The sequence below is a fragment of the Pipistrellus kuhlii genome, unplaced genomic scaffold (assembly GCF_014108245.1).
Source record: "Pipistrellus kuhlii isolate mPipKuh1 unplaced genomic scaffold, mPipKuh1.p scaffold_m20_p_18, whole genome shotgun sequence".
Taxonomy (NCBI): domain Eukaryota; kingdom Metazoa; phylum Chordata; class Mammalia; order Chiroptera; family Vespertilionidae; genus Pipistrellus; species Pipistrellus kuhlii.
The window spans coordinates 11834151-11853884 of NW_023425493.1; the positions used below are offsets into that span (position 1 = coordinate 11834151).

At 37.2% G+C, this 19734-nt stretch overlaps 1 protein-coding gene across 10 annotated transcripts in view; it reads left to right on the forward strand.

Annotated features, from left to right (window-relative positions):
- The window catches only part of DTL (denticleless E3 ubiquitin protein ligase homolog), a 59487-nt gene that overhangs the window by 31066 nt on the left and 8687 nt on the right, over positions 1-19734 (forward strand). For 5 of the 10 annotated variants that reach the window (XM_036442602.2, XM_045583113.1, XM_036442611.2 and 2 more), the window contains 3 exons: positions 1828-1960; positions 9281-10113; positions 12437-14420. In XM_036442602.2, the coding sequence (XP_036298495.1) occupies positions 1828-1960; positions 9281-10113; positions 12437-12535 (1065 nt within the window). In that variant the 3' untranslated portion in view covers positions 12536-14420. Of the gene's footprint in view, positions 1-1827; positions 1961-9280; positions 10114-12436; positions 14421-19734 lie in introns of those variants that run through there. The other 5 variants (XR_004988757.2, XM_036442605.2, XM_036442606.2 and 2 more) reach the window with 3 other exon arrangements.

A 19734-nucleotide genomic window follows, 5' to 3' on the forward strand; every position in this document is an offset into this window, starting at 1 on the left:
ATACTCTCACTTAAATTTTTTAAATAATGAAAACAAATTTTAAGACCCTGAAATATAGAAAGGCCAGAAACAAACAAATCCCTAGGAGTATATGTAGGGATTTTATGTAATACTAGCCCCAGTTCCACTCACTCTTCTACCCTCAACTGCCACTAGTCTTTGGGTTATTCTAGGTTTATAGGAAATCTCAATTATGCAGAGTTCTCTTCTTTCTCATTTTGACATTTTAAGGTTTTGACATTTGTCTATTTTACCATCTGTTTTTTATTTTCTGGGACCTTTTCATGGTCTGGTCTACTCCTGGCATCCCTCCTAGTAGCCCTGTATGACCATTTCTGTGGTCAGCTTCATGATAGACCTTTTTTTTGAAATCATTGCTTTAATTACCAATAATTATATTGACATTACACTAGTGACATTTGTCCTTTGAGATTCTATTTTTACAGTAAAACATCTCCTTTTAACATGAAGTTCTGTGTCATCACAAAACTTACTAAGATAGTTTTAAAATTGTTCAGTTATATCATCTGTTTGCAACCATCATATGTTGCCCTTCTCTCTACACACAGAAAAGATTCAAAAAAAGTGGTAGGGTAGTTTACCAATACTAATCTAATGACCTACTTTTTAAAAAGTTCTTTGAAATAATTTTGTCCCAAGCATAGAATTAGGAAGGTAAAATATGGTTTTAAAAGTAAAAAGATCTTGCCTTTGAAATGAGAAAAATTTGTACCTAAATCTGCCACTCAGTTATGATAATCTTTGGCAAATAATTTTATTCCCATTATGTAGATGAGATTATTTAAGGTCAAGTATTTTTATGTTGTGAGAATTAAATAAGACAAAGAATGGAGATTGTGAAAACACACGGTAGGTGCCTTATAAATAATAACTCTTGTTAACAGACTAGAGTAACTGGAGATTCCAGGCATTTTTTGTTGAGCAGTTAAATATGTGTGTCTTCTTTTGGCCTCCCATTAAGGAAAGGAAAAAGCTGCCAGTCTCTTGGGGCCAGGACTTAAGAGAACGTGTGTTCTTTTTTTTCTATCTCTTTAGTGACTGAAATAGAGAAATTATATAAACAAATGCTGGGGAACAGCTCTGGTACCAGTGGCCATTTGCCACAAGCTCTTCAAGTTGGACTTTCTCTGCCATAAAAGGCTTGGGACCAAGATCAGGAATGGTCAGATATTTTTAAAGGGGCAAAGGTTATTTTTAACTTCTTTCAGCCTAGTGAACTTGTTTTTCCAGATTGCTCCTTTACCTATCTGAAGGAAAAAATCAAAGGATTGGTTTCATTCAGCTTGTCACAGCCTACTAGAGTCATGTACTGAGTCGGATCTTGGAAATTATCCCATTACTTTGGCAATAAGCCAGGGCATGAAGAATTCTGAGGAAAGGCATTGAAATTGAATGTTGGTGGCATACACTGATTGATCATTTAAGAGAAAGAGAAAGCAAAAAGAATATCTTAATTAAAATTTCATAGTTACATAGAGGTGATAAAGATATGACTTGCCCAAATTCTTGAGAATAAAATATACCTGGTTTATAGTAAAGCTTTAGGTTAATAAGAAATGACTGGTAACAAAAGACATGACCTGCAGAATATATATTAAAATAAAACTAGAAAATTGACTTTTTTGGAAATCTGCAATGATTCCTCAAAGCAAGGAATAGAAATATATGATCTTTCAGATGCCATTTATTATATCCTGTTATATCAAACAATAATTTTCCAGTCATGATGAGCCTGTAGACATACCTACTTTTTACTTTGTTGTGAGTCTTTGATTAAAACTTCTTAACTCCCTTTCTGGTTCTTAGATTGCTACCTGCTCTGATGACAATACATTGAAAATCTGGCGCTTGAATAGAGGCTTAGAGGAGAAATCAGGTGATAAACTCTCCACAGTGGGTTGGGCCTCTCAGAAGAAAAAAGAACCTAGAGCTGATCCAGGTAAGGATCTTGTACATTTTTTCTACATGTTTTATGGTTTGGTTGGTTTAGTTCTACAATTCAGAGTGTTAAAGAAAAGCATCTTCTTGACATTTCTTTTCAATAAATATTTTCTGAGTACTACTGTTTATCAGCTATATAAAATACTTCAATACACTAGTGGTTTTATTTGTAAAATATTTATTGAACACCTAGTAGGCACTGTTCTAATTGGAACAAAAGAATCATGAATATAAAATGCTAATGAAGGTTACATGCTAGTGTGAAAAGCAATAAATAATTTAAAGAAGTAAATTATGTACTATGTTAGATAGCAGCAGTGCTTAGGAAAAATGAAAGCAAGGAAGGGAAATTGGCAAAGTGTGCTATTAAAAGTTTGTATTAGGTGCCCAGGGATACTTCAGTGAAAGGTGACATTTAAGTGAAGGAAGTAGCCTCGCCCAGCGTTTTTCAACCGCTGTTCCGCGGCACACTAGTGTGCGGCGAGATGTTGCCTGGTGTGCCGTAGGTGCAGACAAGACAAGAATTTTATAATTTTTCACTATTTTGTTTACTTAATATTTCATAATAAAGTAATTATAAAATACTTTCTTTGTGTTTATTTGATTCCTATTCAAGAGAATTACTTTATATATAGTCAATATAGGCACAGAGTTAAATTTTTTAACATTTTCTAATGGTGGTGTGCCTCGTGATTTTTTTCATGAAACAAGTGTGCCTTTGCCCAAAAAAGGTTGAAAACCACTGGCCTCGCCTTTGTTGCTCAGTGGTTGAACCAGGGGGTCACTGATTCCTGGTTAGGGCACATGCCCGGTTTGTGGGCTCAATCCCCAGTAGAGAGCGTATAGGAGGCAACAGATTGTCATCATTGATATTTCTATCCCTCTCTCCCTCTCCCTTCTCTCTAAAATCAATAAAAACTTTTTTTTTTTAAGTAAAATAGTGGACTATGGGGACTCTTTGTCAGACAAAACAGAAATACAAAGGCCCTGAAGCAGGAGCAGGCTGGCATACAGGTTAGGGCAAAAGTAGGTTTACAGTTGTATGAAAAATAAGAGTTTATTCTTATATTACTATTTATTAATTATTGTATTGTTTTCCATACAAACAACTATAAGCCTACTTTTGCCCCACCCTGTATTAACATACATAAATGCATTCATTTAAAGTTTAGTGGTCTTTAATATATTCAGAGTTGGGCAGTCATCAGCACAGTCTAATTTTAGGGAATTTCAACACCTAAAATGAGGGTTACAATTTCTTCATATCCTTACTAACATTTGTTTTTGTTCATCTGTTTAATTTTAACTATCCTTGTGAGTTCAGTGAATTGGTATCCCATTGCAGTTTGATTTGTATTGCCCTGGTGGCTGATGATGATGAACATCTTTGCATGTGCTTTTGTATGTTTTTATTGTTTGTATATTTTCTTTGAAGAAATAACCTGTGTAGATCCTTTGCCCATATTTTAATTGGGTCATTTCTCTTTTTATTGTTGAGTTGTAAGCATTCTTAATATATTATGGATATATTCCTTGTCATATAATAATTTTCAAATACTTTTTTTTAATTCTGTAGGGTTGTGTGTGTTTTTCTACTTTCTTGGTGATGTCCAACACATAAAAATTTCTAACTGTGATGAAGTACAATTTCTCTCTCTTTTCTCTCTTCATTTGTGTTTTTGATGCTGTTTCCAAGAAGCCATTGTGTATCCTAAGTTCACAAAGATTTACTCCTATGTTTTTCTTCTAGCTAAGATTGTTTTATTTTAAAACTTGTCCATTTTGTATTATTTTTGTGTACAATGTAAGGCAAGGATCCAAATTCATTCTTTTGCTTGTGGATATCTAGTTTTTTCTCAGTATCGTTTATTTTAAAGAGACTATTCATTACCCCATTGAATTGTTTTTCCATCCTTGCCAAAAATCAAATGACTATAAATGTAAGGCTTTGTTTCTGGACTCTCAATTCTATTTCATTGATCTATATGTCTGTTCTTATGCCAGTGCCACATTGTCTTAATTACTATAACTTTGTAGTAGGTTTTGAAATGGGAAAGTCTAAGTCTCCAATTTTCTTTTTTTTCAAGATTTTTTTTTTAAACTATTATGGGTCTTTCTTATTTCTAAACAAATTTTAGGACCAGTTTGTCAATTTCTGCAAATAGCTCTCTGGGCCCTAGCCAGTTTGGCTCAGTAGAGAGAGCATTGGCCTGTGGACCAAGGGTCCCAGGTTTGATTCCTGTCAATGGCACGTAACTTGGTTGCAGGCTCCTCCCTGGCTTAGGCCCTGGTCAGGACTCGTGCAGGAGGCAACCAATCGATGTGTTTCTTTCTACATTGATATTTCTCTCTTTGTTTCCCTCTCTCTTTTACTCTCTCTAAAAGTCAATGGAAAAATATCCTTGGGTTTAGATTAACAAAAAAAAACAAAAACACACACAACAAAAAATAGCTCTCTGGGATTTTGATATGGATTGCATTGAATATGTAGATCAGTTTAATTAGTATTGTCATGTTAATAATATTGTCTTCTGATCCATGAATATGGAATGTATCTGCTGCCTTGTCTTTATATGGACTTTTCTCTCCCTAATTTTAGAAAACATAAAAGAGAAGAATCATATGAGGAAAGCGCTATTAGTATTTCTACCATTCATATATAATTTTAACATTTTGAGGGTTTTTCCTTTTTTTTTTTCCTTTATCCATAGAGATTCTTAACAGAGTCATAGTAATATTGTATATACATTTGTATTTCTTGGGTATTTTTCCCACTGAATGTGCTCTTCTAAGCACCTTTTATGTTATCTTTTTAACAAAACATGAATAATAGTCCACTATTCTCTTTTAGTTAGACACTTTGTTCCCAATATTCTGTGAAATTTTTTTTCTGCATTTAGGGTCGTTCACCCCTTCCATTAAAATAAATCTTCAGGGGTGGAATTCTGTGTCAATGGGTAGAACCATTTTAAGATGAAAAGTATGTTGCTTTTAACATTATACTTAGTGTGTCATTAGTTATTCTTACTTTCGGAAGCCACACAAAAAGTTCCCTATATAGACCAAATTTGGACCATCATAATAACAACATATAGCCATTATTGAGTACTAGCACAGTTATTTTAAGGACCTACTTGAATATCTCATTTAATTCCCAAAAATAACTAAAACTCAAGCTCAAGGAAGTTAGACTTGTCTAAGATCACATAGCTGTGAAGTTGAAGTACAACCAGAGTTCAAAGCTTGCAGTCTGATTCTAGAGCATATACTTGAAAACACTGCAGTATTGCCTTCTTTAGAAGCCCACACAGCAAAGATAAGTTCAAGTTAAGACCAAACAAGGACTTACACCTAGATTTCTCTTATTTCTGGGTGATGCTGGAGTTACTCTGAAGAGCACTACAGGGTAACAACCTGACATGAGTGCCAAAGACTGTCTGGCTGGCCATTAAACCCTGTAATCCATTCAGCAGCAGACTGGCTGCCACTAATCACACTGCCATTTTGAAAACTATGTTCCTCTGCTTTCCCAAGCTTCTAATGGCCACCCCGACTTCTCTTGCTGTCCTGACTCTGCAAATCTCTCTGGCCCTTTTAACACACCAGCTGAAAGGCTTTAAATCCCAAGACCCTCTGCCCTACTTTTCCTAGCCAGTACCTGCTCTGTGGCTTACTATTATTTCACTATTTCAGCCAGACATCTGACAAGGCCAATACTTCTCAACCCTGGCTGTGCATCAGAACCACTTGTGGAGTTTTTTTTAAACATTTGAGCATCCAGAGAGTGTTCACTAGGTCTGGAGTGGAGACCAAGTACCTGTATTTTTATAAAACTCCAAGTAAGTCTGGTATGCAGCCAGGATTGAGAACCTCTGGTCGCGGCATTATTGAGTACAAAGATGATTAACCTTATCTTGAAGAGAAGGAAACCTTACCTGTTCTATCTTAAGTGCTTGCTGCAGTCTCAAAAGTCAGCAGAATACTTACAAAGGCTTTTTTCTTAATGCCTGAACCTCACCCTCATTCCTCTCAGCAGTCATGAGATTTTACAAACATTGTTTACTAATTCCTGACTAGCTACATTTTAGGCACTGGACAAAAAATGACTTAAGCATCATCATCCGCTCTCTAGGTGCTTGCAGTTTAGTTCAGGAGGCAGATTAAAAAAAAAAAAAAAAAAAAAAAAAAAGCTATATAGTACATTCTAAACATCATTCCTAGCTTTATACACAAAAGGCTCTGAAAACGCATTTCCTATGGGAGAGAGGGAAAGAAGTTTGTGAATTCCACGCAATTGTCATCAGAGCCTGGAAACGTGAGGAGACTTTTTGCCTGGCAAAGAAGGGGCAGAGTTGGCAAGAAAACTGCATAAATAAAGACAGAGATATGCAGTTCACAGCTTGTTCAGGAAGCAGTGAGTAGCCAGTCTCCTGTAACAGGATCCTAAAGTAGCATAGTATGTGATAAGACTGGAAAGGTAAAGTCAGGCCAGGTGGCACACCCTTATGTAGAAAGAAGCTACGAATTAACTGATTATTGTAAGCTTTTCCATAATTTCTCGAAGGAACTAACTGTTAAGAAGCCTTTAGAGCAATAACCCAGTCTATACTGTGTCATCAGACCTCATGCAATGTTTAAGGTTAATAGGAGTTGATTCACTCAAGTAAATGAAGTACTAAATGGTATGTCATATTTGAATCTGTAGGCCAGTAAGGCGAGACACTATCCAGCTGGTTTAAAAAAAAAAAAAAAGTAATGTTTCTAAGTGTGCTTTCATGAAAAGATATAAAGAGAAAAAGATATACTATTCAGAGAAAAGAGCAAATTGCAGAACATGTGTGTTTAATAATCCCTTGTCATCTTTTTAAGGTATGTACAAATACCTGTGCTAGTATTAAGCACATAGAAAATTGAGGAATGCACATAAGAGTGAAATGAGAAGGGTGAAAAGAGGATTTTTATTACTTTCATAATCTAATTAAAGTTAAAAAATAAAGGATTTGAATTTGACCCAGAGTTTAAGTTCTGTTAAGCTTCAAAGTAAACAAAAACTTATCATTGACCCTCATGGTTTATTCCTTTCTTCATTATAACATCTTGAAGGAAAAAGAAATGCTCCAGTTTTCCACCATATCAGATTTCCCACTGATCTTTAATAAACACTTCAGGTGTCTGCCACTCAAGTAACAGAAACTTATATACAGGTACCTGCTTTGTCCCGGGCCCAGCTTTTCCTTCTCCCCTAATCCTGCCTATGAATCTTCATGTTGTAAGACTCATACTTTTAGAACTTTCTGCCCTAAACGTACATTTCATCCCATTTTCATGACACTAATGGCTGCAGGGCTCTGCAGTGACTATTGACTTGCACTGAGGAGTGAAGCAATGAAAGGTTTCTTTCCTTTTGAAATAAAGACTGTAATCCAGCTCGAGAGCAGGAATGTGAGACCTGTCACCAGTAGTTCCATGGACAGGTCCCTATTTCCAGTTCCCCTTCTAGAGTACATTATAGTAAAAGAGAGTTTTCGAGTAATGACCTTTATTGAAGGTACAGAATCATTTTGGCCATTCCTAAACACATAGTTGATAAGAAAAGTTTAGGCAAAATTCAATTTGTAGAATCCCTCTATCTAAACACATTTTGGACGGATCACGAAAATTCTCACTTCATATTACACAGTATTTTACAAAGTATCATACTTTAAAAAGATATTAGCTTGTAAGAACATGTAATAAGTAATTTGAAAATGCAGTGGGTATTTAATTTTAAAGCGTCCCTTTAACATTTATGTAAAACGTTTTTTGTACTCGTTCTGTAGAAACTTATCTGGCCACTGGGTAAAGCTAGCAATAAAACTACTGGTCCACAATGTGTTAAGGCAAGGTAGCTTGAGAAGTGAAAAGCACAGCGTAAAATGCACATAGTAACTAAATGACTGAAATTAGTAAATTTTTATTCCAAATGAAAGATTGTATTTTTGTGTCAGCCCATTCTAAAATCAGTTGCATATAAATGCAATTCAATAATTAAACTGAGTTAAATATCAGAGTTATAATTCAAAGACTTAGTGACTGAGAAATAGGTGACCTTTTCTTATTATTTGAAGACAGAAACACTACACCAGAAATCTAGAAAGTTCAGAGAAAAAGTGAGAATATATAGTGTTGTCTTGTGGTGTGCCGGAGGGGGAAGAAATGTGAAGTTTATAAGAATTGGCCTGAAGTACTTGTCATTGCCTGTAAACAAATGCCAGGACATACAGAAAAAAGCTCTATCCACTGCTTCATATGCTTTACAGAGAGCAAGCATTGAGTGTCTGAAATGTTCTTTGGCATATTTTGGCTTGTAGAGTAGAGTAGCCATGTGTAACTTAAAAACCTCATGAGGCCTGGTAACCTTAAGTAATTGATGGAATTCTTGTGGAAATTAAAAACTATCCCTAGCCCTGGCTGGGGATAGCTCAGTTGGTTAAGAGCACAGTTCCCATATGCCAAGGCTGAGGGTTCAATCTCTGGTTATAGCACATACAAGAGTCAATAAATGATTGTATAAATAGGAACAATAAATCAATGTCTGTCAATCTCTCTCCCTCCCTTTCTTCCTCTCTCTAAAATCAATAAAAAATTTTAAAAATTATTTTTAAAAAACTATGAACAAATAAGGAAACTGAGCCAGAGAAGGGAAGGGATTGTTTCTCAAGTCACATAGTAAATGGTTGTGACTGATCTTAGACCTGTGAGCTCTTATTTGACAGCTCCTTTCTGCCCTGACATTGCTCAGAAGTATATATAAGAATGCTAATGGCAACTTTACTTATGAAGACAAAATATCATTAGCAACCTAAATGTCTTACTGTTACCTCAGAATACTTTGTAGTTATTAAAAGTTATAGAAATCTGTATTAATGTGGGAAATGTTCATACTATATTAAGAAGCACATTAACTATATAGTATATACATTAGTCCCTTTTTTAGAGAAAAAAATTTTAAGTGTATAATGTATAATATATTACATGCACAAGTAAAGGGGAAAAAACACTGTGATTCACCTGGATGCTTTTAATCTTTTTTTTCTCCCTGAATTTTCTAGATTTTTACAAGTATATGTTTTACCATGGGATGGTTGGGAGGCTAGCAGTTAGGAAAGGGGAAGGAAAATGCTAAGAGGATATGTTAAGAATCAAATGATTTATGTGATCAACTCACTGAGAAATCAACCCCTGGATGATTAAGTTAGCTGTAATTTTCCTTGATGGTAATTCAGGGATTTTGTTTGGCTTTCACTTCTGATTTTTGTGACCCTCTTTTCTTTTTCAGTACCAGTGACAAGTAGCCAGAGTACTCCTGCCAAAACCCCCAGAGTAAAGAGCAGTCCGTCTAGTTCCTCCCCTTCCTCAGCATCTTGTGCTCCAAGCTACGCTGGAGACCTCCCTCTTCCTTCAAATACTCCCACATTTTCTTTTAAAAACTCTCCTGGCAAGACCCGGTCTCCGATTAGCAGAAGAGGCTCCGTCTCTTCGATCTCTCCCAAGCCGCCTTCATCTTTTAAGATGTCCATTAGAAATTGGGTGACCCAAACACCTTCCTCATCACCCCCCCTCACTCCACCTGCTTCTGAGACAAAGATCACATCTCCAAGAAAAGCCCTCATTCCTGTGAGCCTGAAATCATCCCAAGCAGTGGCTTGCTCCGAGTCTAGAAATAGGGTAAAGAGGAGGCTAGACTCAAGTTGTCTGGAGAATGTGAAACAAAAGTGTGTGAAGAGTTGCAGCTGTGTGACTGAGCTTGATGACCCAGTTGAAAAGCTCCATTTGGATCTGTGCTGCCTTACTGGTAACCAGGAAGACCTTGGTAAAGACTCGCTAGGTCCTACCAAATCAAGCAAGATTGAAGGAGCCAGTATGAGTGTCTCAGAGCCTCCTTCTCCTGCCAGTCCTTATGCTTCAGAAGGCTGCGGGACACTGCCTCTTCCTTTGGGATCTTGTGGAGAAGGGTCTGAATTGGTGGGCAAAGAGAATAGCTCCCCAGAGAATAAAAACTGGTTATTGGCCATGGCAGCCAAACGGAAGGCTGAAAATTCTTCACCAAGAAGTCCATCATCCCAGACTTCCAGTTCCCGGAGACAGAGCGGAAAGACTTCTCCAGGCCCGGTAAGCAGCGGAGGGAAGTGCATGTCCTAATTTGAACAGGGCAGGTACAGATTCCTTCTCAGAAGTCAGGATACTTTTTTTGTTTTTTAAGTAAATTTAGTTATTTTAGGGTTGCCAGACTTAGCATATAAGTATACAGGACAAATTTATACTAAATAGGTACATATTTATACTAAAAAGTTATTTGTTTGAAATTTAAATGTAACTGGGTGTGTGCTGTATTTTTCTCTAATAACCCTATTTATTCCCATTAAAATCACTTCTGTCAAGGTTCATGCCCCTCAACCCTGTTGCCTGATTCATCAAAGCCTCCTCATCCTCCAGGATATCAATTCAAAAATATCTTCCCTGTCCTTCGACATTATTTCCTCCCTCCCCCTTTATTTCCTCCACCCCAAGCCCTTGGCAACCCCTGACACCCTCCCCGTTTTACGGATGAAGCTGTCCTTCATGGGCAAGTTGCCAATATCCATAAATAGATTACCAGTTTGTAATTACAGTTTATGATTATTTAACATAAAGTCAAACTTAGTTATCTGCAAAGCAGTTTTAAGTGCAGAATCCTTTTAGATTTTAATGATTATCCCTAATCTCTTATTAGTCAACTTGCTCACATCAATTTTTGTCAACTCACATGTATCTACACTTTTTTAAACATTCAGCTTAGTTTTACTTATCTCTTTAGGACTCATATTTAATTGGTTGATGTACTATTTAAGTTAGATAATTTTAAAAACAGATACTGCTTGCTGGTTTATGAATCTTAAAAAGCAATTGACTCATAATGGTGGAGGCCGAAGTAGCTGTGAGCATTAGGTGAGCTGTGGGCACCAATCAAAGGGAATAAAGATTCTGTTAACCAGTTTTTAAGTTAAGGGGAGGTGAATTAGGAAGTTTCTGCTATAGTTCATGGTAGCTCTTGCTGTGTGTTAAGAAGTTGCAGTAGAATGATTAAAATCCAATCCAGGAATCATGATCAGCAACATCTGCCCTTTTATTGTTTTGTTAATACACACTAAGATATGTCTGTTAATTTTAAGGGAGGGGGAGAAAGAAAAATTAACATCAATCAGTTAGTTGCCTCTTGTACATGACCCAACTGGAAATCAAACCCAAACCTTTGGTGTACAGGACAATGCTCCAACCAGCAGAGCCACCCGGTTGGGCTACATCTGCCCCTTTAAAAGATAGAAGCTGGATAACTTAGGCCAGGTCAGTAAATGTTTATATCACCCACCACTATCATGAAGCCTATCCCAGATTTTAGGAGTAAACTAGAAATATTTTCAAGATTCTTTGAACACAAACTTCAATTAAACCTTGCAACAGAACTTTTTTTTTTTTTTTTAATGCTATAAGGAGTCTTTCCTTCTCAATATCATCACTATAGCTGTTCTTTGCCCCTAGCTAAAATTTCTATTAAGACAGAAAGGGGGAGGGAAAGGAAATTTGAGAGAATAAATTATTTAGGCAAGGACACCTTTCCTTCGGAGAAGACAGAGGGTCTATCAAGCAGATGTGCCTCCCTGGTTCTGATCAGGAAATTCCAGATTGACTGGTTAAAGGTGCATTCCTGGGAGAGGCTGAAATTGCACTTAGGTTATGTATTGCTAGTTGTAGTTTGCTGCAGTGGAGCTTAGCACATGTGACTCCATTTTGGGCCAGTTGTCCCTTTAACACTGGGTGGTTGTTGTTTTTCAATCTTTGAAGCTAAATTTTCTTTAAAAGAATTTTTCTTTATGTGACAATAATGTAGACTTCTTTAGAAGAGAATAGCAGCTGTCATTTGAATACTTGTCTTGTTTGTAAATTTGGAAGGGCCATTTACTCATTTCAAAGATGATGGTAATTTTTTAAAATATTTCTGTTCACAAGAAAAGCCTCTGCCTTCATTCCTTACATACTGTCTTTTTTTTTTTTTTTTTTTTAATATATTTCTATTGATTTTGTACAGAGAGGAAGGGAGAGAGACAGAGAGTTAGAAACATCAATGAGAGAGAGCCATTGATCAGCTGCCTCCCGCACACCCCCCACTGGGGATATGCCCACAACCAAGGCACATGCCCTTGACCGGAATCGAACCTGGGACCCTTCAGTCCCCAAGCCGACGCTCTATCCATTGAGCCAAACCGGTCTTGGCCTTACATACTGTCTTATTAAATTTTTACTATGTTCAATACAAATCAACCAAAAGAGGCATTGTCATCCAACTATTTGGATCAAATTTCTAGGCATCCTAATTTAAAATACCTGTTAATGATAACTTGCTTGAGTAGCAGCTGGACTTTTCTTAGAAATGTCTGAAATCTAACCTTTCTTCTAGGTCACTATTACTCCCAACTCCATGAGGAAAATTTGTACGTACTTCCATAGAAAGTCCCAAGATGACTACTGTAGTCCTGAACGGTCAACAGAATTATAGATCCTAATCTGAGTAAGTTAACTGAACTTTGGCCCATTAAAACAAGATAAAAACACGACAGAGTGACTCTATAACTCTGGTCTTTAAGAAAACTACCATTTTTTTTATTTTTATTTTTTTCATTTTTAGAGACAATCCTTTCAACTAAAATTTACCTAGTCTGGTTCTACCACCGTAATGTCTATGCAGCTTCCTCAGGGTGAATGCTGCATTTAAATTTCATAAACATTTTCAATTAAGTAGTCTTCACTTTTTTAATCATGCATCTTCTCTATAATAATGACATCCCAGACTATAGAGGTGAAAAACAAGACTTGTCTCTTGTTACTCTGAGACTTTCTATGCACAGTGTCAAGTATCTGCGGCCATAGCAGGAGGCCTGTCTGGGAAGGCTCACTGCTAAGAAGTCTTCTGTTGAAGACCCTTGGATCTGTGCTGCCTCAAGCTACTATACTTGCATTTAAAATATATAATCTTTTCACTATACTTTTGGTTGTTTTTTTTTTTTAAGTACGTGTAAAAATGTTATGTTCAGATAAGTACATTTATATTCATTTAGCATGTGATTCAATGATACAGTCTCTGTAGTTAAAATCATCTTTATTTTAAAAACCGTCAACTCTTTGGAGAAAGTAGAACAACACTAGAAATCTTTGTCTTTTTTCTCCAAAATATATCTCCTACACAAGATTTAAGTTCCCCATATTTTTGCTACGCAATGTTACCAACTCATCATGTTCTACAAGAGGTTGTGATTTTTGCTATTTACAAGAGGAAATTTTTATAAACTCAGTAGTCATACACTGAAGCTGGGGTTTGAATTTAGTCCTCAGTTCTCCAGGTGCTGCATCTTAAAAAAAAAAGGGGGGTCATCAGATTTCAAGAAAAAGTAACAGTTTCTTATTGATACTTTTATAAAAGAAGGTAGCTCTGAGCTGAAAATCCAGAACCTCAAAAATAAATCTTGGCTTTAACTTGCTTTTTTGGCTTCTCTTCATATACATAAAAAGCAATGGCCTTCTACTATAGTCCTGAGTAAAAAAAGTCATTCGTATTTTTTGTAGATATTTTATATAGAGTGTATAGACTAACTCTAAGTTATAATGTGCAAAATATTTTGGACATCCCTTCCCTTAATCAACAATTACATATCGTTCATCTTGAGATGAACTATTGTTTTATATTTCCCCCCGTTACAACCTCAGAGAGACAAGCTTCATGTACTTTCTATGCACTATTGTCCTTGCAAGGGAGTCCCTTTCCAATCATTTTATCTATATATCTGAAGACTATGGAGCCTTCATTCATATATTTGTGATAATTGTCAAGTCTGTTCTTAATGATGTCTTTAATTCCTCTGATTCTTGTAAGTTAAGCTTGTCACTGCAAAGGTCAATTAAGCATGGGTTCTCTTGGTTTTATCCGAGGAGAAAAATAAGGGAAGCTATAAAATTGTCATTTCAAAGCAAAGCACGAACTAGTATTAACTGAATTTTTAGGAACTCTACACATATTTGTTTTTTATTTTTGAGTATTAGACTGTGGGAAGGTATTTATGACCAATACTTGCAGGTAATGCTAACTATCTATCCATCTTTTTATTTGAAAACCAGTAGGGAAAATAATCCTTGAAAAAGAAAAGGATTACTAAAATAGATGATTTTGTTCTTTGTATCCCTGCATAACTCCTGACAGCTCTACTGAGTGAAATTGGGGTAAATGTGGCTGTCAGAAGCTATTGAGATGCTGCTAGGTATAACATGTCTCACTTGGAAAACTAGTACTTCAAATGGGTGCCAAAGGTCAAATGTAATGAGATAATTATCCCTGTTTGTGTCAATGTCATTCTTTGAGCTGATCCTGAATAATAAAGCCTTTTACCTTATCTGATGTCCTCTTCTGAGCTTTTTGCATTAATTTGAAGCATGCTACACAAAACAACTATAGTAGTAATCAAGAATCCTTTCTACTAATTCATTGAATAAAAGTTATTTAAGGATATGATCTAGGTCAAGCTGAAAGGGGTTTTGTTTTAATAAAATACATCTTGTGCCCTAGCCAGTTTGGCTTAGTAGTTAGAGCAGCAGCCCAGGGACTGAACTGGGATTTGATTCTGTGTAGGGGTGAGTTGTGTACCTGGGTTACCTGGGTTGCAGGCTGGGAAGGCAACGAATTGCTGTGTTTCACATCCATGTTTCTCCCCCTCCCTTCCACTCTCTCTCAAAAAATAAACAAACAAACAAACAAATGGAAAAACTATCCTTGGGCGAGGATTAACATAAATAAATAAATAAATAAATAAATAAATAAATAAATCAATCAATCTTGCTTGATCCTAGTTTAAGCACTACAATGGCTTAGATTACTTGATGAAGGAGGATGGAGTGATGTAGTTCTTTTTCTAAACAAGTATTTCCAGCCCAAGCTTTTCCATTTGAATACACTCCGAGCACTATTGCTAAGATGCTGGATTAGTTTCCTTTTGGCTGATTTAACACAGGCTGGTAATTTACTTTTTTTTGAGGGTTCACTAATTAATCCTTTAAAATGTCTCTTTTAATCTTGGCTGCACATTTAACTGATGATAATCAAGACCATCTGTAGCTACCCCGTTGGACTGGCAGAGGGTGGGTTCAGCCCTTAATAACTTAAAACTTCACCTAAGACTTTTGGGACAGCCTGTATATGAAGCATTTTTTAAAGCCTCCACTGTGTAATATGGATGCCTAGAAGTAACTTTTTAAGTGGATGTTTGTCTATGGCAATGGTTTCTTATAGGTCACGTATCAGTTAAACATTTCATTTAGGAGCCTATCATATAACAATCCCACTTCTGCTCTTAGGTCTGTTTTTCTATTTTCCTGGGCCCAAGATGGTCTGAACTTCCTTCAGATTCCTCTTTTTTTTTTCTTTTCTTTTTAACTTAATTGTAGTAATATTGTTAATAGGGTTTTATAGGTTTCAAGTATATATTTCTATGACACATGGTCTGTGTATTGCATTATGTGTTTATCACCCAAAGTTAAGTCATCTTCTGACACCAAATACTGGGCTCCCTTTACCCCCTCCACAACCACATCCTTTCCCTCTGGTAACCACCATACTGTTGTCTGTGTCTATGAGTTTCAGTTTTATATCCCACATATGAGTGAAATCATAGTTTTTAACTTTCTGACTGACTTATTTTGCTTAGCATATTTTCAGGGTCCACCTATGTTGTTACAATAGTGGTATTTTGTTTTTAATGGCTGAGTAGTACCTATATGTGCCACGTCTTCTTTATCTAATCTTCTATCGAAGGACATTTGGTTGTCTTCATATCTTGCCCATGGTGAGTAATGCTGCAGTGAACATAGGGGTGCATATATCTTTGCTAATAAATGTTTTATAGTTTCTCTGGTAGATACCCAGGAGAGGGATTGCTGGGTCATATGGTAATTTTTTTTTTCTCAATCCTTCCCCGAGGGTATTTTTAATTGATTTTAAAGAGAGAGAAACATTGATTGGTTGCCTCCCCTGTGCTCTCAGACTGGGGATCGAACCTGCAACCTAGGTATGTGCCATGATCAGGAATCAATCTCACAATCTTTTGGTGTACAGAGCGATGCTTCAACCAACCAAGCCACCCAGCCAGAGCTATTAATTTTTTGAGACTTTTCTCATCATTTTCCATAGTGGCTGTATTGTTCTACATTCTCACCAGCAGTAAATGATGGTTCGCTTTTCTCCACTCCAATACTTGTTACTACTTGTCTTGTTGATAATAGCCATTCTGAAAGGTGTAAGGTGGTATCTCATTGTAGTCTTTGATTTGCATTTCCCTAATAGCTAGTGAGGTTGAACATATTTTCATATATTTTTGGCCATTTTTATGTCTTGATAGAAATATCTGTTCAGGTCCTCTCTCCATATTTTTATTGGATTGTTTAGTGTTGAGTTGTATGAGTTCTTTATATATTTTGGATAATAATCCCTTGTTGGAGCTATTGTTTGCAAATACCATCTCCTATTTGGTTGGTTGCTTTTTTGTTTTGCTGTGGAATGGATAACTCAGAGCACCATATAACCATGAAATTAAAAAGAATGAACTAGTTACCAGATGGCAAAATGAAATGTTGGAATGTTTAGCAAAGCAAGAAATACGAATTCATACAGTATGATTTTGTTAACACTATGTGTTAACAAAAAACAGGCAATGCTGAACTAATATTAAGGAATACATACATAGGTAGTAAGAGGTAAAATGAAGATTATTATTACAATAAATCAAGACTGCTTCTCTCTGGAGAACAGTGCTTTGGAAGTAACACCTGGAGAGCTAACTAGGTTATGGCAGAGTCTGTCTCACTCTGGTTGTGACTACATTAGTGTTTGCTCTATAATATCTTGCATTTATATTTTAGGTACTTTTCTATATGTCTCTTAATAGTGTTTTAAAGGTTCTTAAAAATGAATGAAAATCAGTTCTCTAGAGAAGATGCACAAATGGTGGGATAGGAGAGTTCTAGATAGCCTGAATCATATAACTATTATTCAAAGGGATCAAATTACTAGGGGAGCCTGTGGGATCCTCTTGATACTTTTAAAGGAGAAAGGAGAATGCTCTTTTTCCCTTAAAGCAGAAGGATGGACCAAAATGCTTTACATATACTGTAAGGATTCAATATATTCATTCAATTTGAAAAAACAGAACTGAGCCTTCAGCAAACCAGGTGATGGCTCAAATAAAGGATTGGGACTGAGCCAGACGTTTGCAGGTAGCAGGAAGGCCTAACTAGCAGTGGGTCCCACAGCATTTAGCCTATATACATTTCTTCCTTCCTCCTTTTTCCTCTTGTATTTTATTTCTATTCCCAGGGTCATTCATCAAACTTAGGTCATTACGTGGAACACACACAAGGCAGAAATGGGCCATAGACATCAAATTCTTATTTACAGATGCAGAACCTGGCCTGGAGAAGTTAACCAGCTTGAACGGGTTCACAAAACTATGACAGAATCCATTCTGATACCCTACATTCTTTGCATCCCCGTCCTGCTGATGTATTAGCCATTCCTCTAAATTCTGGACTACCCTGTCTTTGTTCAAGATGTTCCCTCTACCTGGCATAATTTTTACCCCTATGCCTGCCTTTAAAGTCCTCACTCTTTAAGGTCCAGTTCAAACTCTCCTCCCTTTGTATGGAAAATACAGATTTTTCTACTTAAGCCTTCATTCCACTCAACCCTGTAGGGCCTTGTTTAAACTTTACAATAATGTTATCACATTTGTCTTAGAATTATTTCTATACGAGACGCCCAGTGTATGGATTCGTGCACCAATGAAGTCCCTCAGCGTGACCTGCGGGAATCGGGCCAAAACCGGCAGTCCAACGCTGCCTGCTGCTCCTGCTCATCCTGGCCCCACTGTGCCTGCTGCCACCACCACTCATGCTGCTGCTCGGTTTCCATCTGCCCCCTGGTGGTCAGTGCACGTCATAGTGACCAGTCGACTGGTCAGTCAGTTGCTTAGGCTTAGGCTCTTATATACATAGATTCCCTCCTGGTTATACCCTCCTAGGTATTAAACTGGTCTTTTTCACTTCTGTATACCCAGTGATGTGCTGGAGCTGGCTCATATTCATGAGAGCCAATTATTAAATATTCAGGAGTTTTGTGAACTGGTTTTTAAGAAGTTACCCTGAAATCAGTTATGGTGAGAGTACACCATGGAATAGACAAGGTACAAATTAGGGACTTTTTTTTCCCCTCCTAAAGAATCAGCTTACCAGCACATTACTGCAGAAATCCCACTATAACTACCCACCCCTGTGCTTACCAGGTACCTGGCATAGCAGTTGCAAGAAGCATGAAGAAAGGGAACCAGTGAAAGTGTAGACCAGATCAGAAAGTAAAGGAAGTTCAAAAAGTGTCAGCTCAGGAGCCTAGGAAAAATAGGGGTTTTTTTTGTTTGTTTGTTTGTTTGTTTGTTTTTTGTTTTTTGTTTTGTTTTTGAGAAACGGGTGTTTAATTGCTGCAAAGAAGTTAAGGAAAATGAGAGCTTGAATAAGGCCAAATTGGTGGTCAGTTGTCCCCAAGAGCTATTTCAGGAGTATGATAGGGGTGAAATATGGCTGGGATGAACAAACAGGGGTGTTGGGGAATAGGCAGTAAATGTAAATGCCTTTCAAGAAAAGAGGAGTCTTTTCTCTTAGTAAGCAGCTATTTGCTGAGCATCTACTATATGTCAGGATTGCAGTAAACAAAGATCGCATACCGGCCTGTCCTCAAACTGCTCCCAGGACAAACAAATGTCCCAAGAGCTCTGTGGGGGCTGTGGGAACACATCAAACAACTTGGGCATCCAGGGAAGGTTTCATACAGAAGCCGACTCACTGAGCCCTAAGAAGAAATTGTCCAGATAGGTAAGTGAAGGAAGGGCATGCCTCACAAAGGAAATGGCAAAATAGCATGAACATCCGTGTGGGTGTGAGAAAGAGCGGCCTGTCTATGGTACTCTGGATTAACTCCAGTTTCCCCCGTAGGGCCAGAGCAGAGAGCACATGTAAAGAACAGCAGGAGACAAGGCTACTGAAGCAAGCAGGGGTCAGGGAATAAAGGCACCTGCAGTGTCTCCATACTGTGTGGACTTTTATCTCGAAGGCACTGCACACCCAGTGAATGACTAAGCAGGGGACAATTACAGTTAGATTTTTATTTTAAAAGGTGATTGTGGTAGCAATGTGGGGGAAGATTGGAAAGAGAACAGACTTCAGGAAGTTGACCCAATTAGAAGGTAATTGCTGTAGTCCGAGATGTGAGGAGGATGGGCCAGAAGTAGTCATGGCATGGAGAGGTTATTGCCAATTTGAGAGATACTTCTGAAATGACAAACTAGTGGGGGGTTTTTAGGTAGGTACATGTGAGAGGAGTCAAATGAATCATAGGGGCTTGGCACTGGACCTGAGTAGATGGTACTATCATTCGGGGAAAGGAGATACAGAAATGAGAGGACTATGGGAGGAGATTCTTTTCCTAGCAGACACCTAATGGGTAGCCAGTGGAGATGCCCTATCACTGGTTGATGTATAGGATTGGAGCTCCGGAAAGCAGTGGAATGGAAGAAGTTTTAGGAGTGTTCAGTGTGGAGGGAAAGAAATTGAAGAGGAGCTTAGAAGAGATTGGCCAGGGAGAATATGTAGCACAGCGGTTCTCCCTGA